The 26,552-nt window shown below is 43.6% G+C and overlaps 1 protein-coding gene across 3 annotated transcripts in view; it reads left to right on the forward strand.

Annotated features, from left to right (window-relative positions):
* Positions 1 to 26,552, forward strand: part of CAMK1D (calcium/calmodulin dependent protein kinase ID) — a 216,742-nt gene that overhangs the window by 103,490 nt on the left and 86,700 nt on the right. For all 3 annotated transcript variants that reach the window (XM_050324274.1, XM_050324275.1, XM_050324276.1), the window contains exon 3: positions 25,802 to 25,876. In XM_050324274.1, the coding sequence (XP_050180231.1) occupies positions 25,802 to 25,876 (75 nt within the window). The remainder of the gene's footprint in view (positions 1 to 25,801; positions 25,877 to 26,552) is intronic.

Genomic DNA, 26,552 nt, shown 5'->3' on the forward strand with positions numbered 1-26,552 from the left:
TTATGGTGTTACTGTTGATTTAGGCTTCTGTGTCTGAGGCCAGACTTCAATCTGCAGAGAGAGAATTTGCCACGGAATTGGCCATGTCCCCTCTCCTCCCTCCATGTAGCTATAGAACCAGAACAAGGGAATCCAAAACACCACTTCTGTGAGAAGACGGGGAACATGGTGTGCATCTTACCTAGTGGGGTTTTCTCCTGCTGGTATCATTAAGTTGGTTTTCCTTCTAGAAGCTGGAAGACCGGGCAAGAGTTCATCACCAAACCTCACCCTGAAAGGATGGGGTTGGCACGTAGAGATTTTCTCCCCTCTTTGCTCTGATTTACTTTTAGGATGCTGAATTGCTGACTTTGTTTAAAGTTCCACCTGCTATTAGAACCATATGTTTCTGATATTCTTTCTTAGGATGACGGAGTTTGCACTCTTACCCGAGAGCTGTTTTCTTAATAGGACCAACTATATTTGGAATCACTCTGAATTGCTCTTCAAATGGAAGACTGATGTCAGTATTTCTGGCAATTTTTCAGTATTTTTCTTTCCTCATAGATGAGTGTTAAATAACTATTCAAGTTGGGAACACCTACACCATTTTATTTTAACGATAGTTTGATTTGTTTTATTTTAGTGCTGTACATGTTCCTAGAGTAGCTGCTAGAGGTAAACATATTAACGGGATGGTTTGTGGAGGATTTAGTAAATAACCAAAAGAGTATGTCAGTGAGTGTAGAGGGCTGTGCTTTGCATCAGTTTACACACAGTCAAATCTCATAAGCTTTAGGTCCTGTGTTGACTCTGTCACATCCATATCTCAGGTGGTACTTGAGTGGCATTTTTAAAAGCATCTGCATAAGGCAGTGATCTGGATCCCATTTGAGAGAGGCATATCTGGTTGAGAGGGAGCACTCAGCTCAGTCTGCTGCTGGTCTTGGCCTCACACCATTTTGGAAACCTCTTTAAGACTCTCTTACAGAAAGCAACACACCTTTGTCAAGAAGAAAACAGGACCCAAAGTGCCCAAAAGTTTGGGCTCATTTTGGACTTTGTGTTTCAGCAACTTTAAACTCTGTGTTTAATTCTGGAAAGAGGAAGTCACTCACCTGATCTGACCTTCTGCATCAAGTGGGCTGTCTTATTTCATCCGTTTATGCTACGTGGATCTCAATAACTGGATTTGACTAATGCATAGTGGTTAGAAAGGTAGCCAAACTTCCTGGGAGTCTCCTGCTTGTACACTACAACTGCAAATGCCTCCCATATACTCCTTCCAAAAAAATATTCTGCTATTCCCATTTGTCTGGGAATTTGTCAGGGTTTAACTTCTATTGGTTTGTGTTTGTGTTTCGTGGTATATTAAAAGATCTGGGGTTTCCTTTATTTTCTGCCTATAGAGGTCCCTGTTTTGTGGAATCTCTCTGTTTTTACTAAGCAGAATTGAGTAGGGTTCTTCTTTATAGATACCCTTGGGTACACGGAGAATATTTTGGATAATCCTGATGTAAACTCTGTAGCTAGAAATGTTCTCATGGCATACAGTGCTTTATGGGAAGTACGGCAGGAAAAAAAGTTGCCTTTTTAGCATGGGGTAATCCTGAAAAGAGCACTTGATTTGGCAATAATTCCTGGTGATAATCCAGATTTTATCTTCATTTATTAAATCCATTTATTCCCCTTGTAAGTTTTGGTTCACTGAGAGGTAGAAGGAGCTGATTTTAGGAGCACATTGACATTGTGGGGGTGAGACACAGCAGGGACCCATAGCCAAGGACATGAAATACATGGCAACGGGGCAAAAGGGGGGGTTTTGGTGGGGGAATCAGCACTCTGACTGCTGTGGGTGATTTGTGTCCTGTTTTTAGGAAAATGAAAGAGCATTAGCCCAAGAGCTTATTCTGGAAATGGCTTTATAATAATGGTTTTCAGCCATTTGAATAGGCAGGTACTTAATTTTTTTTTTTTTTCCAGTAGCAGAGCCAGCTCCCGCACAACAATTTAATTTGAAACTCATGAATGATGGATTTACTTTTTTAGTTATCTTTCACAGAGTCTGTGAAGCCCACAGATTCCCTAGGGTCTGCACTTCCCTGGGTGGAAACCAGCCCTCTGAAACATGGAGGAATGAAAAGAAACCCTAAGGAAAATGACAGGAGAAAGAAGAATCTAACTGTGACAGTTAAAGCTAAAACAGAGGAGCCATGCTGGGTGCCTCCAGTACAGCTGGGAAGGAGTTAGTATCATATCTATTTTTCAGGAAACCCCTGTATATTAACTACTATTTTCCTGATAAGTACTTGAACTTGCAGCATTTTTCATTAACCTCCCAGGAATCTCAGCCAGCCCTTGCCTGTTGCTGTGCTGTTGTGGCCACTCTGCAAGAGAGAAGATGGTGTTAAGGGATGTTGGTGTCACTGAGAGTGTTGGTGTTTGGTTTTGTTCTTGGGCCCGGCCATGGTTTCCCCTCTCCAAGGAGGAGCCTATTTCAGACTAAACTTTTCCTTTGAGGGTCCTAAAAGAGCATCTCTTCCCAGATCCTCTTCCTGAAGCCACACGTGCAGCAGGGTTTGTTGGGTGATGGCACAGTCCCACTGAAATAACATTTCTGAAGCAAAATCGTAGCCGTTACTGAGTTATATAAATATCAGCATTTGGCACTGTTACACAGAGCCAAAAGTATTGCTGGGAGAAAGCAGTTAATTAAAAACTGCTTTGCAGGGCTGTGCTTTTCCTTGTATTAAAAATAAAGTGGAACATTGTGAACAGTTGGTCTCGCTGTTTTATAAACAATTTTCCTCACACTTTCTCCTCTTTACTTTTGATAATGGTGAGGAATTATACTGCTTATCAAAGAAGCTGGGTTGAGTCTGCTGTGGTGGGACCAGAAGCTTTTCCATGGCTCTGCCAATAAGATTTATTTGTCCTATAACAGAGCAAAAATGCTCCTTGCTTAGGATCATTCCTCTTGTAGTAATCCCTCCTTCCCTAGAAGTAATAACACACGCACATTACTGTAAATAGAAAATATATTTAAACATGAGACATGGCTACATGGATGCTTTTAAGATTGAGTAATCCAGGAAAAAAAAAAAAAAGAAGCAAGATGAGAAGATTCAAGAAAAAATTTCTTTGGATGCTGGAAAGGTTTCCAAACAGTTAATTCTACTGCCTATTTTTGTGCTCATCACTTACAATAGAAAAAAAACTGAAAGGGATCACAAATGCCAAGAATTTGAGTGGGAAGTGTGAACTCCCTTTTAAACTTATAGCTTGTTCAGTTCACCTTTAGTATTTCATAGACAGAGTAGTTACACAGGTGAGCTCTAAAAGCTATAAAAAAGCAAGTGAAATTATGTGCCAGATCATTCTTGCACTCAAAGAAGTGGTTTCCAAGCGTTGTCAGATGTGTATACCTAAGGTTGAGGGTCAAGACCAGATGCTGGCCATAGTCATGGCTGGTAAAGATTTGAAGATGCGTGGACAAGGACTCAGACCTCCCCAGTGTTCATTGCCTGAGTCAAAACTAAATCAAACAGTGACCAATAAGCCCTCAGGGCTGCAGAGGAGTGGGGGTTCAGGTGTTAGCACCACTGGCTAACCCAGGTCTGTTTTGCCCCATGTGCAAATGATGATGCAGGGATGGCAAATCTGCTGCTTGACTGAGCTCTTCCCGTCCTCCCTGCTCTGCAGAGAGATGCCCATGAGGATTTGTGTCAATCTGAGGAAGTGAGTTTTGTGTGTAAGGCGGCTCGTACAGAGCACAGTGTGTGCACCATGTATTACAAAACAGGTTTGTCTGTAAATGATGCTGACCTTTACCACGGTGCAGTCTGCCTGAAAAGAATGCCCTGAGGAGACACACTCCACAGCAGACAACACCGTGATTTCTGTAATTTGTGTGTGGTATTTCTGGCTTAGGAAAGGCTAAGCCATTTCAGTGCTCTCACTCCCCGCCAGATACCTTAACAACTTCTTGTCCAGTCTCTGGCCAGCAATTCTGCTTTAAGTCAAATTATTTCAGTAGGAATGGATGTGTAGAGCATAGCTGTCCCACAGAGAACTTCTGTAATTTTGCTGTTTCCTTTGCTGGAGTTAATCAGGTTCCTCAGACAACTGATTTGTCTGCTGTAAATAGAAAAGCCACATACAAGCCGTCATTGATCACTATCCCTGCAAGTGTTCAAAAACCATGTGGATATGGCACTTGAGGACAGGGTTTAGTGGTGAACGTGGTGCTGGTGCTGGCAGTTGAACTTGATGATCGTAGAGGAATTTTTCCAGTCTTAATCATACTGTGACTCTATGACTGTGTGACATGACGTGTGTTGTGGTATGGCCTGTATCATAAACACATTTGTGGTGCATTTCTCAGCCTCAAAGGAGTATCTTTAAGCATCACAGTTCATAGCTGTCTCTCTCCATGGTATCTTGGCACTGTGTTTGCAGTACTGCAAAGAATGAAGTACAAATAAAACCCCTTCTCTGCCTGTGAAGAGGTGGAAGTGTTTTGTTAAGGTCTGTGAGAAAAGCATTCATGAAGAAATAGATCTTTCAGCAGATCTGATGGTAGAAAGGACATGGGTATTGGTAGAAATCCGTTGGATTGTGGTGGTGGTTGAGGGCCTGGCCTAATATCCTTTAACAGTAATTCCTGCAGAAAAACAGAACATCACTTTGCCCAAACAGATACTCTGTCCCCTCCTGCTGACCTTCAGGAAGCTCTTCCAGAGAGTTGGATCAGCCATGGAGATATCCTTTGTGCTTTCCCCTTGGGCTTGTTAAACCTGTTGTGTCTGACAGCCACAGCTGAAATAGCTGGGTTTGGTAGAAAGGTGGATGGTCCCTGGGATAGCATAAGCTTAACTTAGTATTTGAGTTCTTTAGACTAGTACTGAAACCTGTTCTTGGGTGCCCTGCAGAGCAAGGGATCTGCACAGGCTGAAATACTGTGGTGTGATGCAGCACAGGGATGTCTGATTGACCCACAGTGAGAATGAAACTAGGCAGAGAGCCCAGTTTCTTGTGAACTCCTTGCTCAGACGGGCAAGGCAAGTATGCTCACCTGGAGACGAGGTGGGGATCAAATCTTTTGTTTCCTTTCTGTGAACGGGAAACGGTCCCACCTCTCTCAAGACATCACTGCGGTGGGATGCCTGCCCTCAAATGGTTAAGTGCTGATGCTTGTCTGAAATGTTTCCTTCTTCTGGAGAATGTGTTAAGCACTAAATGAGGCATGAGAACCTCGAAGGGCGATGTTACATTCTGTATGAAACTATTTATTTTTCACTGATGATTTTATTCAGATTCCGGGCTAACTTGACACGCTAAGCAGGCCCTGAAGTGAAGCAGTAATTTGTGTTCCTCTAAACAAACACATCCTCTAATTACTGTTTTAAAGGTGATCTCACTTAGGAAGAAGCAATAGAAAATGATTTTATAGGGTGGGACACATGTCGAACTGGCACTGGCATGAAAAAAATGTCTTGAAGTTGTAACAACTTGTCTTTATACTTGGCACGCTGCATTGCTTGCCCTGAATTTAGTAAGATCTTGGGTGTGATATTTCCTAGGAAAGATTGTTATCTCAGGGATTGCTGTCTATCCAAATTGCAAAAATGCTGTTTTGCTCATCAGTTGGCCTCTGCTTTATGGTTTTTGCTTTTATTATTTGTTTCTTCCCATGCATATTTTAGCAGGTGAGTTCCTGTAATGTCAGCTGAGGATTGAGCAGGGCTCTCCTGTCAAGGTAAAAACAGGAAACACTGTGGCCTAAAGTTGGAAGAGCCCATCTATGCAGGAAGGGCTGTAACAGGCTCTTAACAACCACACACAGGGTACAGAACACACAGTTATCACAGAGTTGTGTCTTGAGGAATGTGCAATCAAGATAAGCCAAAACCTCTTAGTAATTAAGATTGCAGTCAACTCACATTATGAAGCCCAACTTCTGATCCTCTCTTCTTCCCCTGGTCACAGCTTACAAAATTTAATTGGCCTCAAAGATGACATATTTATTTTCAAATAGTCTGTTTTGATTTCTGCAGCATGAAAAGGAAATTAATCCTATTCAGTTTTAGTGACAGACCACAAAGCGAGTTGGCATTTGTTAAACCCTTCTGTGTGTTCTGCTGAAGCTGCCATCCCTACCTTTACCTGCCATTGGCAGCAATGCTGAGAAAGTTATGGGCCCTCTGCTCTCCTCTGTGAGGGATAATAATGACAGCAGCTTCAGTTTGAGCTCAGTTTTTGATCTCCCATCTCTCCAGCATGTTGGAGATCATGACAGTATAATTACTCTATATTATTTATTAAGTGTCCCTTAAGAATTTCCCAAATGCTATGTATGCTTTCAATTTTTAAAAATCTGAAATTATTTAGTCAAAAATCAGCTATATTATTTAACAAAACTGCCCTCTAGTTTTCTAGGCTGAGGTTCTTATTTTTATTAATCTTCTCTGTCACTTCTGTTATGCATTTTGTGTATATAAAACCCTTGTCCTCACACTCCGAGAGTGTCTCCGTGCCTGGAGAAAGCAACCATTGCCCTGAATTTAGTAAGATCTTGGGTGTGATATTTCCTAGGAAACCATCAGAAAACACCCCAACATACAAGATCCCCTCAGTCCATATTAGTAACAGAGAGAGAATAAAGATTTCATTTAAAGTCCTTGCCACCTGATTTGTTCTTCCACGTTACAGCAAAGCATGTGTAATGTTACCCCAGACTGCAGCCACAATATCATGGCAACAGGTCTGGGAATGGGCCAAACATACCAGCACCTGAGATACCAACCAGGGCAGATATTCAGCAAAGAGCCCAGGAACAAAAAGAACAGAGAAGGTGGGGAAAAAAAAGATGTTTTTAGCTGTACTGCACTGTATGGATCAGCACAGTTCACCGCCAAAAACCTGTTTACATTTCAGAAAACAAACACTTGTTTAAACAATTTCCTTCCATTAGAATTCAGTCAGAGGCTTCTTTGTTCAAACTCTCCCAAGTTGGTTATTTATTCTTTGTCCAAAAATACTTCAGTTTCATCAGAGGGAACTGTAGCATGCTTTGGCTAGCAATAACTTGAGTTTGCACAGTAAAAAGTTGCTGCAATAATGGCAATAAATGGTGACTTTAGCAAATGCATGTTCCCTTTTATAAGTGGGATTGCTTGTGGTAGGGCAGGAATTGTGTGCAGGCTGAGGGACGTAGCTGTTGCATGAATATCGTGCCTAACTGAGTTTACATGTTTGATACGATCCTGTCTGACTCCAAGGAGATAAATTAAGTTAGGTTCTCAGAAGGGAAGTAATTAGACCATGAAACAATGGCACTGTGATAAGGCACTAAGGGAGAAAATGTCCTTGAATAAACAGGGAGTGGAGGGAGCCCTTAGTGGAGAAATACAAGTTTCCTCTGCTCTCAATAGATCAGAAAAGCTAAGACTTCTCAAAATTAAAATGACAGCCAAAGGGGCTGCTATAGATCTGACAGTCCTGGCTTTGGGGAGAGAACAGGTTAGTTGGGGAATGGTGCTGTCAAGAAATCTCCATCACAGGTAGGTGCAGGGAAGTAAAGTCCTCAAGGTGGGTGAGCTCCAGGCTTCAGCCTTTTCTCTTGCTTGCCACAGACCTGCTGTGAAACAAATGGTGAAGTTATTTCCTACAACCAGTGAGCACAGAAAAACAAGGCTGAGAGGTGCCAAAAGTAGAGGGACCATTTGTGTGAAGGTGCCAGGAAAATGAGGAGTCAGCACCCTGGGGTTGTGGGGCAAGAAGGTTTAACCAACAGCCTTCAACACAGAGAGAGGTGGGAGAAGTGAAAGAAGTGCTTGACATGAATTTATTTTTCCTAAAATGGAGCAAATTCCCAGGCCTGAAATCTGCCTTTGTACTTACTGAGACAGCAGGTTTTTTTATTATTTTGCCTGACCTTTAGGTAAACAAATAATAAATGCTACCATGAGGAAATACTGTATCACCTTCCTTTGAAATTATCTGATACAATACCTTGTTTGTTTGGAGAATCAGGCTTTAAATCTCTTCCTAGTTACATTAGTTCTACATTGGTTTATTTTTTTTACTTCAACAATGTTGTTTCTGAATTAAAAGCTATCTGAATGTAATCAGCTATTAGTGTGAGCAGCTTGCAAAAAGTGCCAGTGGGATGCTGAAGGTTTTTTATGTGGATCAGCCAGAGTATCTGGTAACTTAAAATTCTGAGAAGCACTGGCATATTTCCTGTACAAATGCCTCAAAGTAGCTGTTGTGCCATCTTATCAGGTTTACATGAGCCATGGATCGCTACAGAGATGGGCATTTTGCTTTATTTTTCACTGGATGAAAGTTGGCATCACCACTGGCATTATGCATGGGAGGGATCCTCTTTATCAAACAGCATACTTAATCATACTGAACCTTTAGAAATTATTTAAAATGGGTTTTACTTCTAAAAAACTGATATTTTAAAATGTGTAGCAGTCCCCATTTCAAGGGCAATCACCTGGATATCATGGGTTTCTGTGTTAGAAATCCATGAGTGTTTGACTAAAAAATTCAGGCTGTGGGTGAGATTTCTCAAGGTAGCTGGGAGTGGATGGTTGTGCTGAGGCACAGGAAAGTAGGCTCTTCTGCATCAGTTCTGGATCGTGGTTTGAAGTTCAGTAAAGAAAATTGTCTCTTCATTTCAGCTGCTGGCCTCACTGCCTGCTACAGATGGACACTTCATCCACACCACCACTCGGCTTGCTTACAAAATGATGAAAAGTAAATCCTGTTTGAAATGGAGGATTAACGTAGTCGAGGGGTTGCAGTGAGAAGAGAGGGTGTGCATGGATCTGTCTTGTTTTACGCTGCAAACCATCACCACAATGTCTGAGTAATGCACCAACTAGATTAGGAATTGCCAGGTTTCTGGCAAATTTAACAGAGGTGTTAATCATCTTGCTTTTGGAGTTATTAAACACAGGTCATACACATACCTGCTCAAAGTTTGGTAGCTAATTTTAGACTTCTGTTCTTTTTAATATTTTTTGTGAGTAGGCAGGGTAAGCAAGGAGACATTTTAGTCTTGGAAGAGTTTAGCAGTACTTGCTGGAGAGTCATGTTCTAGCTTTTTCTAACCACCTTTAGAAATGCTTTTCATAGATAATAACCTCAGCAGACACATACATGGACAAAACTCTGGAACTAGGAAGCATCTTAGGTAGCGGGTGGATTCATCCTGGGAGGCAGCTGACAGAGTTATTTTCAGAAGGCAAAGTCCTTCCTCAAGGTGTCTACAAGGGAGGGGAAGTTTTCAAAAGGAGCTGTGCTCTTGGTCTGCCGAGTCAGCATATCCTCAGGTTGTTCTGCTTAGGCCCTGTTCCCAGCTGGTGTATCCTTCTCAAGGGGTGCTGAGAGAGGTCTCAGCTCCTTTTCAGGATGAAATCCCCTCCCTTGGCGAATTTTTTCACTTTCAGCCATTCATACTTTAATCAACTGAAAGTTGAGTTCCTTTGGGCCATTAGGCATATGTGTTCTTCCTCCCAAGAGAACTGTTATTTTGGCAAAAAAGAGATGGAAGTTTGTTTGTCTGCAAAGCTCTTTGGCCAAGTCCCACCTTCAAACTGCAGCATTGTTATTTGGAAGGAAAAGGAAACCCGGAGAGCCAGCCTAGGATACAGATTGCCTCCATGTGTTTCAAGGCCTGTGGAAATAATCTGTGGAGAGAGCTGGAAGCCTGAGGGCAGCCCTTCAGAAAGTTAAAATGTTGGGTGGAGATATGCCCAGAAGTAGGCAAAGGCAGTGCCTGAGCTCCTGTCCCTCTCTGGAGCTCAGAGATCTACCTCCAGGCACTACATGAGTGGCCTCTGATCATGCAGGAGCCTTATTGTCCTTTCTGGGGGTGGGTATCCAGCTTGTGGTTGGCAGCTCACAAGTCCCATCTCCTGGGTGACTTCGCTGCCTGCCACCAGGCTAAAGAACCTTCGGGGTTTTTACCCCTTCCCAATCGAAGTGACGCCAGAAATGCAGGATTCAAGGGTCAGGAGGAGACTACGCCATACTGTGATCACGCAGCTGGGTCTTGGAGCAGCGAGATCTTTGCTCTGCTCTGTGGCTGTGTCCTCTGCCTTACAGATATTGGATCAGCAGCAGAGACGTTCCTGACAGCTAAAAGCTGTTGAATTGTGGTTCAAAAAGATTTCACACCACAGGGTGTGAGAGACAGGTGCAGGCAGGTGAGAGAGCACAAGGAATTGAGAAGATCATTAGAATCATAGCATGTTTTGAGACCTTCAGGATCCCCTGCAAGTCGAACCCTCCTGCCATGGGCAGGGACATACAAAACTGGCCAATACATCTTGTCACCTTTAAGAAAGGCTTTTAGAAGCCTAGAATAGTGAGGGAAGGGATTCGGTGATGGCCACCACAAAGATAAGGAGCAGCTCCAAAATGTGTGGCCGTGCAGGTTGTGTAACAGGCAGCACGAAAGCGCTTGGTTGAAAATCACGTTCTTTTCTTTATAAATATTGCTATATTGTTGGAGGTGAGAAATGTGGTAAGATGGGGATAGGCTAATAAGGTCCTTAAAGATACAGATGAATGTGTTATGTTTCAGGGAATAGACAGTGAATAGTGCATAGATGTGCACAGCCAAAAACATGGATTAGGAAGCGTGTTTTGCAGCAGCGTGAGTGAATGAGAAAGGCCAGAGAGGAGGAGATTGCAGTAACTGAAGCTGTGTGTTTGGGACTCTTCTTTTCCCTTCTGTGTATTCCTGGTTGCTCCCCTGAGCAGGGTCTCACAGACAGCACAAATGGAAGCACAAGTCTTGGGAAGCTGTCAGTGACCTGCTGTCACTGCACGGCATGGCTGGTGCAAGCAGCAGCCCCTGAGATGACTTGTGTACCTGAGACAGCTGTCAGGGGAAGACAAGAGCTTTCCACCTGCAGGTGGGCTTCTAACAGACAGTAAACGGATGTGGGGGGAGGCAGCTGAAACAGAGGAGAAAATAAGATGTAAAAACAAAACCAGAAATGCAAACAAAGCAGGAGTAACAATTAGACTAATGCGAGATTGAGTGCTTTAACTGTTCACACTGAGTGATTAAGTACTGTGAGATTTGACTGATTATCTACTCAGAAGTGTATTTATGTCTGTCAAAAGCAAAATGGCATGTTAGAAACATAGCCTCACCTGCCCCACCTGTATCTGGTATGGAGTCTCTAAAGCATAATTCAACAGCCTATTAATCACAATGATAACAGTGAATCATGTCTGAATTAAGCACGCACATGACTGATGCAATATTAATTGCTCAGCAGATTTTGTACATGAGATTACTACAATGTGACTTTCCTGGTAATATAGGCCTGGTTCCAGGTTGTTGAAACCTGTCTGCCCCTTGGGGAGTCTCCTTCTCCCTTGACTGGAATATTATGGTGTCATCAGAACCAGCCCAGAGGTCCGAGCACTAGCATGGTATGGACCAGGTCAGGTGTGGATAAAGACACGAGGTTTGCTTATCTTACCCTCTAAGTGCCTGCATAGATATGTCCTTGGGGTAAGAACTGACACTTTTCTGCCCATTCCAGCTGACTGGTGTTCCACTTGGTTATGCCTCTCAGAAAGATATATAAGATGTTAGACAGGCATTCCTTGCTCTCTGGTATCTCTGAAAGTTTCTGGCTGGTTTACTGACAGTAGGTTTGAGCCTCTCGATGTGCCCATTAGTTGGTGTGAAGTCACGCATCAAAGCCCAAATGTGTTTTGGGCATATGGATTCGTGATTTTTTTTACCCTAAACATTTCCAAGACACTTTTCATAATGTTTGCTGGTAGCTTGTACCAGCTTGAAGCCTGAGCCTGTTTCCATGCTAACTCCAGCTCCCTCTGAAATCCTAATAACTTCTTGAACAAATTCCATTGGTTTTGCAAACTTTGATTTTTAGTCCTAGATCAAAGGTGGATATTTTTTAAAAAGAGAGAACAGTGTTTCCAGTCACACTTCAGAGCTATATGGGTGGGGAGAAATGTACTTTTTTCTGTATGCTAGGTTTGAAGGTCATGATTTCATAATGAAAAATGGTTGAAGTTAGGAGGTTAATGGAAACTCAGAGCCAAAGCATTAACTCAGCAGGTACCTTCCTCCGTCTTACCGTCCTGTTGAGAACACACAAACGTCCTCCTGCCTGGAGGAAATAATTATTTGTTGTTATTTTAAAATCCCACCGGAACACAGAGTAACATGATAATGCAGTAATTCACAAGTTGAAGTACAACTAGATGGATAGAGCAATAAAACAGGGCAAGAAGGCTAGGACAGGATGCCTGTTAGGATGCCACTCCAATGCAGTTTGGATTTAAACTTCAGGAGGCACCGTGCACGAGAGCGTGACACATGAGACGACACATAATTGATAAGGACCTGTGCAATTCTAGGTTTTAAGCTGGAGCACAAATTAGGAATTGTATAGGAACATCTGTGCCTGCATTTGTGTTGCATTCCGAATTGAGACGCTCTGTAAATTTTATTCCAAGCCCAGCTCTCGAGAGATCACCAGATCGCGGGTGATAAGACCCGTGAGAATGTGTACATTCATCCAGAAGTGAACTTGTAACCCCTTCACTTTGTGATGCTAATCACAGCACCGACTACTTTCCCAGCAGTTTCTGCTTGTGCTCAGCATCTGTGAAGCACTGATACGCTTGCAGTTTGTGACAAGACATTGGATTTATTGGTGCCACATAAAGCTGAGGGAATGATAAAAAAGAGAAAGGCTCGCTGACTGTTTCATGATGTATCATAAATGAACGCATCATTCCAATTAAGCAGACAGTGGGTAGGAGTGAATGCTATAAAATCACACCCCTTGCTTTGTAGCTCCTTTTTTCTTGTGGGAGAAGCCAAGCATTGAGTAGCCTCATCCCAAACACATGCTCCACCCAGCTCAAAATTGACACCCCCCATGTGAAGCAAGATTTGTTGCATTAGAGGTCCTCCAGCATCATCCTGACAAGCTGTAGTGGCAGATGCTCTTTAAACAGGATACAGCTTTAATTTATTAATTCAGCATTATTTGTGGTGAGCAACACAGGTTTTAGCACAGCAGAGGACAGGGTGATATTATCAGAATGCCCTGTGTCCATCAGCACTAAGGCTGCATTTAGTGCCATTTATTTTAGGCTTCATCTAATAGCTACCTTTCATTCTAAATACCTTGGATTAATTAGATGTATTGCTTAGGAAAAAATGAGTCACCACGTGTGACTTGTATGTGTGACTTGGCTGCATAAAATATTAGAAATCTATAGCACTGTAGTTTATAAGTCAGTTGGTTAGAAAGCCTTTTCTTGAATGCTGTGAAACAACCCACTTTTTCATGCTGATTTCTTTTTAGTTGAGTGAATGAAAACAAGGACTTGACAAAGACAAATCTGCTATCATTGTCCTTTGAAGTACATTTATTAACTCTTGCTTTCAAAGTATTTTCATTTCCATTTCAGCTTCATCATGACTTGCAAAAAGTCAACGGGCAGTGGTAAAACCTAGCTAGAACAGTGGAAAAATAACCACATATCATTGTAGGATTGCTCTTTAGCCCTGCTGTTCCTACAGCTAGTCATGCATTTATTTTACATGAAGAATTTACTGTCTTTTAACACTAATTGCTGCTTATGACATTAATATTCTGCTTTTTATTGTCTGAAGTATTGGTGTTGTTAACCTCCATGCTCTGGAGCAGGACAGTGCCACAGTGACATATTTAAAAAGAATAAATTCCTTCTGCAGTGGTTATTAGGGATTTAAAACCATAGAAAAATTCCAATCTGCCAGCCCTGTAGTGCTTATATCACCTTCAGAAATAATTTAGAGATATATTTTTAAGATATTTAGCTATCTGAAGATACCCATGTGGAAGTTTGAAAGTGCTTTGATGCTTAGTTACTGTGGAAGTTGCTTGCATCATAAGGTACCTAATAATCTTTAGAAGTCTGGTCCTTGGCTACTGAGTGGGTGTTCTTAAAAATTGTATTTCCATGCCATAAGAAAGGAGGGAACTGCAATCTAAAGCACTCTTTACTGGGCAAGTGGCTGCAAGTACAGACCTGGCATCTGGTTTAAACTCTTCTGTTACCTCTCCAAAGGCACTCTGGGGACATTTGTGAATCCAGGTTTCTCTCTCCTAAAAATAGAAACCTATACATAGGGTCCCTGTGCTCCACAGTGATACAAGTAGCAGCAATAAATGAACTTCAACACTATTTAATTTTTAATTAGACTCCCTTTATGATATCCTTTCTAAAACTGGGGAGATTAGGTTTCTCAAACTTATTCTCACTTCGTTAAAACCCAATTAGCTGTTATACACAAACAAAATGCATCCTTATTAGCAAGGATTTCTGCTAATTATTTTGTTCTGGTTAAGTGACTTTTCTGGCACTTGGTAATTTGAGTTCAAGTCTACTTTGGACTCTGCAGTGATGCTGCCAAGATGTGAATCCAGCCAAGTGAGATCCCCAGCAGTCTTGACTGATTAAAGATTCCAAGATTTGGCCCAGCTGAATTGCTCCACAGTTAATTCTGCCCATCACTGGGAGTTCTCTTTCTCTTCCCTCCCTCTGCTTCTTTCCTGAAGACCATGTGCAAAGCAAGCCCAATAGCAGTGGAAGTAGGGGATGTATTTTTGCCTGCAGTATCTGGGAAGATTGAAGATAAGACAAGCTTTAACATCAGTAGCCTTCACTTCAGCTTTGAGAGGGCAGGTTCTGTTATGGAGGACTGGAGCTGTATCCTCTGTCATTACCAGCTGTGCAAGGAAGGGGCTCTGGGACTTTCATCCAGTCCCACTGCTTTCACAGAGGTGTCAGGAGAACTGGATCTGCCTTTGAGTTTGGTTTCCTACACCCTGTGACTGAGGACAGTAACTCATAATGAACACAGAGTGGCACGGTCGTCCTCCGAGATCAATCCCCCGCTGTGCAGAGCTTTCCCACTTACTCTTTTATGGTGTAGGGTGTTTTATATGACTCACCCGAGGGCTATTGGCACTTCCCACAGGCAACTGGGGGAGCAGCCTTCTGTGTAGGAGTGTCCTAATACAGTGATGATGAAATGTGGAAACCTGCCTAGCCTCTTACTTATCCTTCTGTCTCGATAAACAAAATAAATTGGCTTCCCAGTAACTTGGTGGGAAGGAGGGAGTTTTCTGACAGGTTGCTGGAGATGAGTTTGTCAGGTGGCTTGTCCCTGCAGACCGAGTGTTTGAGTCAGACCTCTGCCTAGATGCCAGCTAAGGATTTTGCAGGAGCCCCAGGAGAGCTGTGCTCCAGCATCCCGGTCTGCCAGACTCCCATGCTCCCAGGCAGGCAGGGAGCAAGCAAGCTTAGCTGATGCACAGTGGCCCTAGTGATGAGACAAATAGAGTTAGACTTGATTAAGACTCAAAACCACACCTGGTAGCAGAAGCAAAGTAGTTCTTACTGTACCCCCTACACCCACAGGGTCTCTGACCCATTTTGGATGGCATGTGCTTTGTGCTTTTCCTCACTGTAGGAGAGGAACGCCTGCAGTGGGGCAAATACGACACTGTTGGCTGCGAGCATGGCACTGAGGAACTGTAATCTGCTTTAATTATCACGTGCTCACTCGGTCTGATGGAACTCAATCAAGGCTTGTGATTTTCTAGGCTGCCCAACAACAATTTACAGAGCTGAGCATGCAGAGGACTCATCAACTTCGTTGGAGAACAAGATATTTATGTTCAGGGTGTCACTTGTGCTTGGTTGCCCATTTACTTTTCTGCTTCATTTGTGGAGAAGATGCAGTGTTGAGGCATAAACCTCCTTGGATATGACTGTAGAACATAGCCTTGCTTTCTGCTGTGAGCCAAAGTGTCCTTTTGGTTACATCACTATTTTCTGAGTGCATAAACCATCTCTGCCTTTGTGCTGTTACTTGTCCTTATCATCAGCAGTACACCCATATGCATTAGCTTTTAGGGTAACCCAGTAGCTAAAGATTCTGTAAAAGTCACAGCTGGGAGTCCCAGCTCTGTCACATCTGGGTGACAGCTCCATTTGTTCTCTGTATGGTGGGATTGAAATACCTAGTTTTGTTACATCTTTCATCACTGCTCATCCAAATAGGCATTTATCCATGGTTTTGTGCAACTCACCTATACAGGTGTGTGGGTGTTATAACATTCACCCTTCGTTAGTGTGTATTCAAACCAGTGAAGGAGATAATAGTAGACAACAACAACAACCCTGTGTCTGTGTCAAATGGGTATTTCACAGATGGCAGAGCTTTCTTTTCAGAGGTGTAGTATCTGCTGCCAGGTTTCAGATGTAAATGAATGTATGTGTACATATTGCACTCATCTGAGGACCAGGAAGCCACAAAAAGAGTGTTATACCAGCTATTCAGCCCTTCATTCACTGTAAACTAATAAGAGCTTCTCATTTTGTGAGGCTATGTACAAGGATAGTTGCTCAGACTGCAGCCAGATCACCCTTCAAGAGTGTCAGTCTTGCTGTTTCTCAAGGGTTTTGCAAACTGAGCCTCCTTTTATGTTCATGGAACCCCTCCAGAGCAGAGCAACCCTCTGGAGCAACCTCAGCCCAGGAGGTGCTCACCACCTTTAACTGCATGTAGCTCCTCACGCCTCCCAGGCAAGGGAGGGGGAATCACTTCTAATCTCCAACCTGCAAAAGCAGGGGTTCTGCCAACAATTAAAAGATGGTACACTGTTTTTGTCTGAGATAAATCCTTGCAGACACTACTTTTATCTTTTTCACCTTTAATGATTAATTCATCATTAATACTTGTTTTGATGTGTTTCAAATTAAACAGCCTGGAGGTTTTTGCTCAAGCTTTGCTAGCCTTTTTGGTCGCTGCCAGTTGGGATACACTGTTTGGAAACCATCATTCTGACGTCTTGGTCTACTTTTTGTGGAAATCAGGGATATTCCTGAAACCAGGGATGGCACTGACATGGAGATATTCCTGTTGCATTGAATGGGTGCTTCAGAAGGTTTTTTGGGCCTAGTCCTCTCACTAGAGCTGCAAGTTACAACAGTAGAAGGCCCAGAGCTTTAATTTCTTTTCCTTGAATGGCTGCTGAGCAGCATTCCCATAAAAATGCTTGGGAAAAATGAACACAAGGTCACCACCTAAATCCAGGTATATGATCTAGGGATCACTCATGTTTATTCTCAAAGTACCTATATTTATTTGTTACTTTTTTGGTGAAAAACCATGAATCTGTGCCAGAGAAGTTCAGCCTTTGTCTGAATTATGCTGTGATCTGGATACAAGGCAGAAGGGGGCATAACCTCAGCTCGTGTTTCCGGGAAGCAGCAAGTCTGTGGGATCATTCCTTGCATGCCTGATGGGCTCAGCACACCTGGCACAACAGCTGGAGTCAGCTATTGTTTCAGAAATGGTCAGGATGCTGCCTCCAGCATCCCGTTTTGGACCACGCTTGATGGTTAGAAAGTACCTCCAGGAGGAAAATACACACGCTCTGGACCTGAGGAGGTTCATACAACTCTCTCCTGTTCCCAGGAGGGAACCAAGTTTTAAGATGAGCAAAACTTCTTCAAGCTTCCCTGGTGCAAATATCCCTGCCAGTGAAGGAGCCAGACCAGTCTCTGCCCACAGGATCAGGAGGAATGAACAGAAAAGTTACACTGCTAGGAAGTACAACATGAGGTAGGGCATGGATCAGAAGCTGTGAGGTGTATGTGGGTAGGTTTTGTCACAGCCAGTTAGTGTTACAGCTGCTTAACTATACAGCTCAGGTTTCCAGCTGTGGAATGTCTCCAACTTGCCTTTATCACCGTGAAATATCATGGGAATATTTTATGCACATGGTACATCTGTTACAGAAGGCCTGCAGTGTTGGGAAAGAAAGGCCACTGACATTGTTGGGAAGATTACTAGGTCTTCACTCTTGAGTAAGAGGAGGTTACAGAGGTGATGGATAGGATCTGAAAAATGAAATGGAGAGAGTTCGAGTTGTATAAGCATAGACAAAGTGTCCTGGCACCTCCCCATCCTTTCTCCTCTCTCTTTCCATGTAGGCCCCAGAGGAGGCAGCTGCACTGACAGCAGAATTGCTCAGCATCCTGCTTGGACACTGGCTCAGGACAAATCCCATCCTGCCTCATTACTTTGCATACAGAGAATTGCATGCCTAATTGAAGAGTTAAATAGTGAAAAAACTGAACTGGAAACTGTATCAATTTTTAAATCATCACTACCTTTTAAGTTTAATAGAAGTAGGTCTTTTGGTGGGTGTCTCTCCCCTGAATTTTGGCTGTTCCTGCTTCCTTCAAACACCTGCTCTGAGCCACTTGCTGCTTGTTACCAGCACTGGAGCTTTTTATTACAGTCTCCTCTTCTGTCACAGCTGAGGGAAGGTGTATGAAGTGACTCATCCCTCCATGTTTGCCTTTGTGTACCATCTTCTAGGGCATACAGGGTCTTTCTCTTCTAGCAGGTTTTCCAAAACAGACCAAATTAACCTGACAGAAGCATAGAGATCTTAAAGATATTAGTAAAAACATTCATTTCCTTCTGTGTTGTGAGCAGTCTGTGTTTTGAAGCCCACACGTGACAGCAAAGTTCAACTCCTTGGCCTTCCAACCACAGAGATTTAACTAATTTGGCTGGGCAGTCAACATATGGGCACTGAACCATCTGGCTTTGAGCTGGAATTAGCCCTCCCTTTCCCAGTCATTACATCAAGCAAGGCAGTGTGGGTGGGAACAAAAGGTATCGAGGTGGTAGGAGATCAGGGGAGGTCAAAAAACACCGTCTGGCCGGGGGACATAGCACCATTTCTGTGTTTCAGCTCATAAATAGGAGTTCTCTTTCATTTTTAATTCAAGGGAATATTCAGTACTGAATCCGGAAAATCTCCTCCAGCTCTTTGCAATAAGCAAATTAAACACATAACTTCAAGAAAAGCCCTAGCAATCTAAATGTAGTAGGAGAGAAAAAGCAGATGTTTTGGCTTTGCAAAATCTGTAGAGCCACCTTTGCCAAGCAACTGACATCTACCTGGTTTTGTTCACATCTCTCCTCTGTGTCTAAGCTCAGGTTTCTCTAAGTTTCACATTATTTGCATGTGTGTTTGAGAGTGAGAGAGAGGAAGACTGCTGATTTGAGGTGCTGGGGACCAAAGCCCTTTCTGTAGCCACAGAAGCTGTCACCACTGCTGTAGCCAGCTACTTGATGCCTGCTGTGGGATGACAGTGTGGGGAACATGAAATAGCAGAAATTAATTTCAGTGTCATTAAACCTTCCACCTTTCTTCCAAAGTGTATTCTTTCTGTCTGCAAGGGTGTCCATTTCAGGGGAGGTGGTTGACTTGGTGACGTGAATCTGTTAGTCTCTTATAGTTTGGACCCTTGAAAGTCAACCAGACATGAATGATGTGAGGCACCGCACTCTCCTCCCTCCCTTTTGTATCCTGTAGCCCCCAAAGACCAATAGTGTAGCCAGCAGGACCAGGGCAGTGATTGTCCCTCTGTATTCGGCACTGGTGAGGCTGCACCTCCCATCCTGTGTTCAGTTTTGGGTCCCCCAAGACAAGAATGACGTTGAGGTGAGGCAGTGCAAGTCCCAGGGACAGCACCAGTATTTGAAGGTTTTTCTGGAGCAGGAATGGTGGGCAGAGCTCTGCTGCAGTCAGCCAGCCATTTCCAGTAATTCCAGCCATGAGTTTCCTTCCCCATACCAACCCCTACCATCTCACCCCATTCCTCTCTTGTCAGGCTTGCCACAGTTTCCCCTTGGGAGCAGGCTGGTTTGTTCCCATGTGTTCTCACATCATCCTGAGCCATCCTGAAGATTTTTTGGTAGTTTTCTTTCAAGTGTGAAGCAATCTGACACGATCACTCCATGTGAACATGTGTGAGACTATCCTAATACCTGCTGAAATTATTTACTTGTTTCAACCAAATAAAACAGTTGAGCAAAGGTAAGTTTCCAGGGTCATCCAGAGCAGAAACTGTGTTTTAAACACTTCCCTTGCGAATTCATCAAGCCCAGGAACCCTCATGCTGCTGGTAAAACTCTCTCCGGGGCACGTGTGGAAATAACAGAACATTGATTCTCAAAGACATTTGGTTACTCAAAGCCACAAATCCTTACAGACTCAGGCTTTGTTAGTTCTGGCTTCCACAAAATTATTCATGCTTTCTTGTGGCATTTTATGCGTTACACGTGCTGTTCACGGAGGTGCAGCATTAAATGTCACGTCTTGCAAATGTAACACTGACTTGGGAAAGAGTTGTTGTGGGGGGAACCTGCCCTACTTAAATGGCTGTCTTGTTTGCCCAAGGTTTCTGAGCAGTGTTCTTCTAGCTGATCCTAGTTTTCAGTGTTAAATATGATAGATGTTAATGCAAGTGATTCAATTGTAGTTTATAGCTGGTGTGTTTAACGTGCTCTCCTGGCAGCTCAGCAGCCAAAGCAATAGCAAAGTCTGAGTTCTCTGCTTTTATATGTGCAGAGTGCTACCCTTCTAATTAATGATCCATGGCAGTATGCAGTGGGTTTAATTTCAGCCCTTTGGCCTCTGAGATGGTCAGGAACTGGCAGAGATGTACAGAAAGCTCAGTCATTACAGGATTTAGTTTCCCTTATTGTACATCAGCTTCCAAATTTCAATCCTTTGCTTCTTAGAAGCAATCTCCAGCTAAAGCCCATGGAATATACTGATTTTGTTGGGGTGTGGGTTTGGTTTTTTGTTTTGTTTTTTTGTTTGTTTGTTTGGTTGGTTGGTTTTTTTGGTGTTTTTTTTGTTTGTTTTTTTTTTTTTTGGCAAATATCGAAGTGAGTATTGGGTATTAGAGCTAGTTTTGGACCTATGGGACTTCTGCCCTTCTGGTGGCAGCGGGTAGGACATGATGTCTCTGTGCTGGCCAGTGGCAAGGAAGGATTTTAGCATCACTGGGGTCCCATGCCACGTATTCATCACCACTCCAAGGCTGCAGCACGCCCCATTTGGTGTGATGGAAACTTTTGTGCAGGGAGAAAATGCCATTCCTGGTCAAGTTTGGTCTTGTTTCGGGGATGTGTTTCAGCTCCTTCAGAGGTGGACGTTTCTGTGTTTCTGAATGCTGTAGCAATCAGAAGAAAGTGACAATTTCCCTATAAATGCTCTTGTGCAATGGCTCCACAGCAATCAAAGGGACCAGTCTGTGCTTGGGGCTCTGCCACAGATCAATCACTCTTTCATCAGCCCTTGTTTGCACAGCTGCCGTGCCCAGAAAAGCCTCTTGAAGTCCTTGGTTGCACAGCTTAGTTTGCTCCTTTAAGGCTTGGCTAGTAACGTGTTAAAATATTGCTCAAGTGCAACATTACCTTCATTCATTTGTGTTGTTGACACCTCTGTAACAGCACATGGCAGAATCACAGACCTGAGAGGCTGGAGGGGAAGCCTGATAATTTTGCATGGTTGCATCGAGCCCCGTGGTTTGTGTCTGCCTGAGGCACAGCTTCCAAACCAGGGCTGTTCTGAACATGGGGAACACAGCCTTTATTTTCATAGTTTCCTACCAGGGTTAGTCCCTCTTCATGTTTTTGTGTAAACTTAAATTTCCCTGATTCTCACTCCTTGATTTGCTTTCCTCTTCTTTTTCCCCTGGATTGCAGCATCCCATGGGCCTTGTAGGGTGAAGAGTCCAGAATGTAAAAAATGCATTAGCCTCTCTTTATTTGTATTTTTATTTCTAGGCTTCTTCTTTCCGTCTAATGGTCTCAGAATATTCCTGAAAATGAACAAAGCAGTGGTGGCTGAAGGTGACATGTGCCCTTTGTGTCACAGCCAGAGGGATTTGTGGGGACAAATCAGGGTGTGGAAGATGCAAGCAGCACATGGGGTTTTCCAGGAAGGGGGGGGGAGGGGGAGGAAAAATAGCAATTATGATGAAAGGGAGGTTAAAAGGGTGGTAAGGGCAATTTTCCTTAGCTGTGTGTTTCCTTGTTCATAATAATTTGCGTAGTCTGATCTAAATTACTTTACCCAAGACCACGCTTTGATGTTCACTTTCAGGGCTTTTTTTATTTCTTTGGAAACAATTAATGGGTGCATGCCCATGTCCCCTCTGCTACAGCCATAATTGTACCATCATGTATTTCAATGCCATCAATGTGTTGCTTTGTGTGAAGTTAATCCAGGGCACATTTATCAGTTACAGTGTGGGAGCCACACCTTGGGAAAGAGAGGAGTATGGACAGGGAGGACAGAATGAAGGAAAAGGCAACAAACAAGTGGGGTTAATGTTGTCTCTCTGAGATGGGAAGGAGAAGGGGTGGCAATAGTATGGCCCATTGGTTAAGATAATACTGTGGGATTGAGGGATCTGGATTTTTGGTCCTCTCTGCTCCCTCATCTCGTGAGAAATCTTCAAGTTTTTCTTCATGGTGCTTCCTCTTTTGTAAAGTGAGAGCAGCACCTTTTAAAAAAATAAATCCTGTCAGGTCTCGAGGAGATCAGACAGCCTGGTGAGTATTTCTGCTGGGCGAGCTCACCGGGCAGGCTGCGTGCAGGCATTTGGAGGCTTAGCAGAATGAATCCTCTGAACCTTTGAGATTCACTCGGTGCTCCTGGTGGGGATAAAAGTGGAGTTAATTAACCCATTCTCAAATCCCTCCTGATCCGTGACCATCAAGTAGCTGCCACTGCACAGTGCTTTCCTTGGCTCTCGATGTACCCAAACATCCGTGCAAGCCTGAAGTGTGTACCTGGCTGTTACCTGTGCATCTGGCACTGATGATCTGCTTGCAGAGGAGTGGGACAAATTTGCCCCATCCCCGTTAGCCTTTGGGGTATCAACAAAACAATGTGATGCTACCCACGCCCAGCTTCCCAAACCCCAGGGTGCTATTCAAATGAACAGTGTTCGGCGTTAATTACTGTGCATCCAGGCTGTAAGCGACCGCTTGCCCGTGCTTTAAAGTGAAGAAAGGACCACACAAATTTCTGTGTGAATTTCTGGAGTGAGAGGCAGAGGAGCTGCAGCTGGGCAGTGACCTCTGCTGGGAAGCCCACGGCTGCTCCGGTCCAGCTTCAGGAACACACCCCCCCACAGCTTCATCTGACCTGTGGGTTTCACCCTGAGAGATTTCCACGTTGCTGGGTTTTTCTTTAATTTTTAATTCCTTTTTCCTTTTGATAGCTTGCCATTTGAAAGTTTGTCCGAGCAGAGAAATGCTGCGCAGGACAAGTGGTTTCATTTGCAGGTGTGTGACATGCACTTCACCAGGGATATTAAACACGGTGTAACACCACAATTAAGGCCTTGCTGGTCTTGGGGAGGTTGAGAGAAAGTGGAGAAAAACTTCTCTCTCCATCTCAGCAAGCCCCTTGAGTGCAGCAGCCACCAGCATGGTGTGCACAGATATCACCTCCCAAAGGGGTATCTTCTTCCAAATGCCTTCATCCCTATGAGACATTGCCCTCTGTGTACTTTGGGGGTGATTCAGCTTCTTCTGCTGCCTTCTTCTAGTTTATACTTGCTGGATCCCACATACTCACATCCCGCATCTGATTTCACAGATTGGCTCTATACAGAGGACTCTGCAGTGGTGGGACCAAACCTTTTTTTTCCCCCCTAGCACTGAGCAAGTTTATCTGCCTTCTGAGAGCACAGTGGTGCAGTGCCCATTTGGTTTGCAAATCAGGAAGGGGAGAGGGTCTCGCCGCAGCCCTCGGTGCGTGGCGTTGCATGTCTGATGAGCTCCCCTCTGGCCTCTGCCTCCCTGGCTGTTCCCTCTGCGGGTAACCCACCCGTTGGCCACGTGTGTCACGGTCAGGGGTTGCTGCAGCTGCCTCAGAGGGTTCTGGCTGGTTTGGGGAACCTCTGAGGTTCTCAAAAATAGAAATGCAAAGCGTTAATACAGGCAAGGTAAAAACCATACCGCTAAGTTGGGGGCTTTAAGCCAGATAACACTGTGGCAGATTGTTTGTGTTAAACTGCCTTGATGGTGGTGGTAGGAGGAACACAGATGATCATGTGAATGTGCATGTGGGTAAAGGAAAATGGATAATGTAATAATTTTCAGTAAAAGTGACTAATTGCTGGAAATGTCATTTGTGATGTACCTTCAACTAACCTAAACAAGGCAAACCTGCCCTTGCCCTACCTAACCCTTAAGGGACCAGGCACTAGACCTGCACAAATAAACAAAATAAACACTTCCAAACACATGTGCTGTGTAAAGCCAGGTGGGAGGTGTATTGTTTTCCTGTTGCAAATACTAAGAATTTAATTTGCAATGCAATCTACCAGGAAATTTCGCTAAAATATCATGGGATTTTCCAGATATTTAGGTGGAGTGAATAGCCAAGTCGTGTATTTGTTACTCTAACATCCTGTAGTGCATTTTATTTGAGTTTGCTTATTGTTGATGTTAAATTTCCTGTGTGTGAAGGTTGTTATATGAATAAGCTTTTGATGACTATGAGTGTAAATTCAGGTCAGTCATAATCTTTCCAGTGAATTCAGAGGAAATTAAATTAGTCTGTGTGCTTACAGTAAAGATCCTGCTGGGCGCAGGGGATCTTCTGCTCTCAGCATCCTCACACAGATGTTAGGACACTTGGGACCACTGAGGATAAGGCCCTGATACACAATTAAGCATCTTAATTAAGCTACTTGAACCTAGAAACATGTAGAGAGTTTTGGATTTGCTGACAATGCGCATTTACTTTCTTTCTGAACATGTCCATCTCTTGCTTAATGAGTGGCCTCTGCTTAGCATTTTCCATCTTTCTCTTGAAATGATTGTCTGCAGTTGGTGTAATTAATATTCTTCCCCTGGGCTTGTACTGGCAGTCTCTTTAGGGTTTGCACAACTTGGATGTATCCTTTGCACATTATTTGTTAGCATTTAAGGAGCAAACCCAGAGAGTTATTGCTCAACTGGTTAATTAGATGGGTGCTTGTGGAGTTGATTTTTGTCTTTGAAGCTAGTGTTTTGACAAGAGGCTTGGTGGGAATGGTGAGGACATAGAAAACCCATTGGTTGCTTAGGGGTGTTGTACAGAAAGCACCCAGTGCTTAGTAGTGCTGCAGGGAAATTCAGCTGCGAGGACCAGGCTGGACATCAGAGCTGCGTGAATTTGGTGTGAAGGAGTGTGGGGCTGTCATGTGGCTGCTGCCTACCTGTGCCAGCTTCTGCAGAGAGTCAAATCCCTGCTTTCTCGCTGTCATCCTACACCCTGCCTCCATCACTCCCCTGCACCCTGCAGCGAAGCCGTCCTGAGAATTTAACCTCCAACCAACCATCTTCATTCATCTGAACCTCTAATGCCTCATATACTTAAACCTTACACATTTTGCCATTGGAGAGGATTGAAAGAAATTTCTCTGAGTAATAACAGAAATCTGGGCTGTGAAGCACTTCTGGCTATTTACTTCAGTTGGAAGGACCTTAAATGTGATCAAGTTCCAATCCCCCTACCATGGGCAGGGACACCTTCCACTAGATCGGGTCACTCAGAGCCCCATCCAACGTGGCCTTGAACACTCCCAGGAATGCAGCATCCACAGCTTCTCTGGACAGTCTGTTCCAGTGACTCACCACCCTCCTAGTAAAGAATTTATTCCTAACATCTAATCCAAACCTACGTTCTTTCAGTTTAAAGCCATTACCCCTTGTTCTATCACTACATGTCCTTGCAAAAAATTTATGATGTTGAATAAAACACTGACAAGTAGTGCCTAACTAAAAATAGCTTTAGGTTTCGCAGTCACGCAAAAAAAAAAAAAAAATTAAAATCAGTATTTCATCTTATCTTATCTTGTGGTTTTTCAGGATCAAGCATGAAAACATAGTTGCCCTGGAAGACATCTATGAGAGCCCGAACCATTTGTACCTGGTCATGCAGTTGTAAGTACTGAACCTAATGAATTTTTTGTGTCAAAATTGCCACCTCTTCTTGTTCTGGTTTTGTTCTTTAACCCAAAAGATGGGGTACATGAGAGGTATTTGTCTAGCGTGCTACAGACTGCAAAATCCCTGGTGGGTGGTTAAAAATGAATCTCCAGTTATAACGGGCTGAGTTGTTGTGAAATTGGGAATTAAATGGTTTTGTGATGAGTGTCACCCAAATCAAACCAGAGCAAAGAGGAGACGTTAAAGGGATCTGAACAGACCTCTGTGTCTCAGCAGGTACCTGCTCTGTACTGAGCTTGGGTTACCCGAGATGCCACCATGTGCATGGGTACCTGAGTACTGCACTTGCAAGGCAGCATCATCCTTGACCCAGCAGCAGTGGTAGAGTTCCTTGACACATCTCCCTCACCAGAGCCCCTCTCCTTCTTCATTTTCCCCCTCTGGGCCTGAGAAAATCAGGATCCCATCACATGCATGATACTCTGTAGCTGACCCTGTCCTCCTGCCACATCAACCCCTCAGAAAGGAAGGAAGGGGCAGGCAGATGCTCATGCTGCTTCTATTTTTACCTCATTCTGAAATCAATTAAAAACCGTGATTTGAAGTTAAAATTTCATCGTACACCAGCTCTAACCTCTCTCTTATTCAATTGTGAGATCACATCAAACAA

The sequence above is a fragment of the Myiozetetes cayanensis genome, unplaced genomic scaffold, assembly GCF_022539395.1.
Source record: "Myiozetetes cayanensis isolate MyiCay16 unplaced genomic scaffold, myiCay2020 scf3, whole genome shotgun sequence".
NCBI lineage: Eukaryota > Metazoa > Chordata > Aves > Passeriformes > Tyrannidae > Myiozetetes > Myiozetetes cayanensis.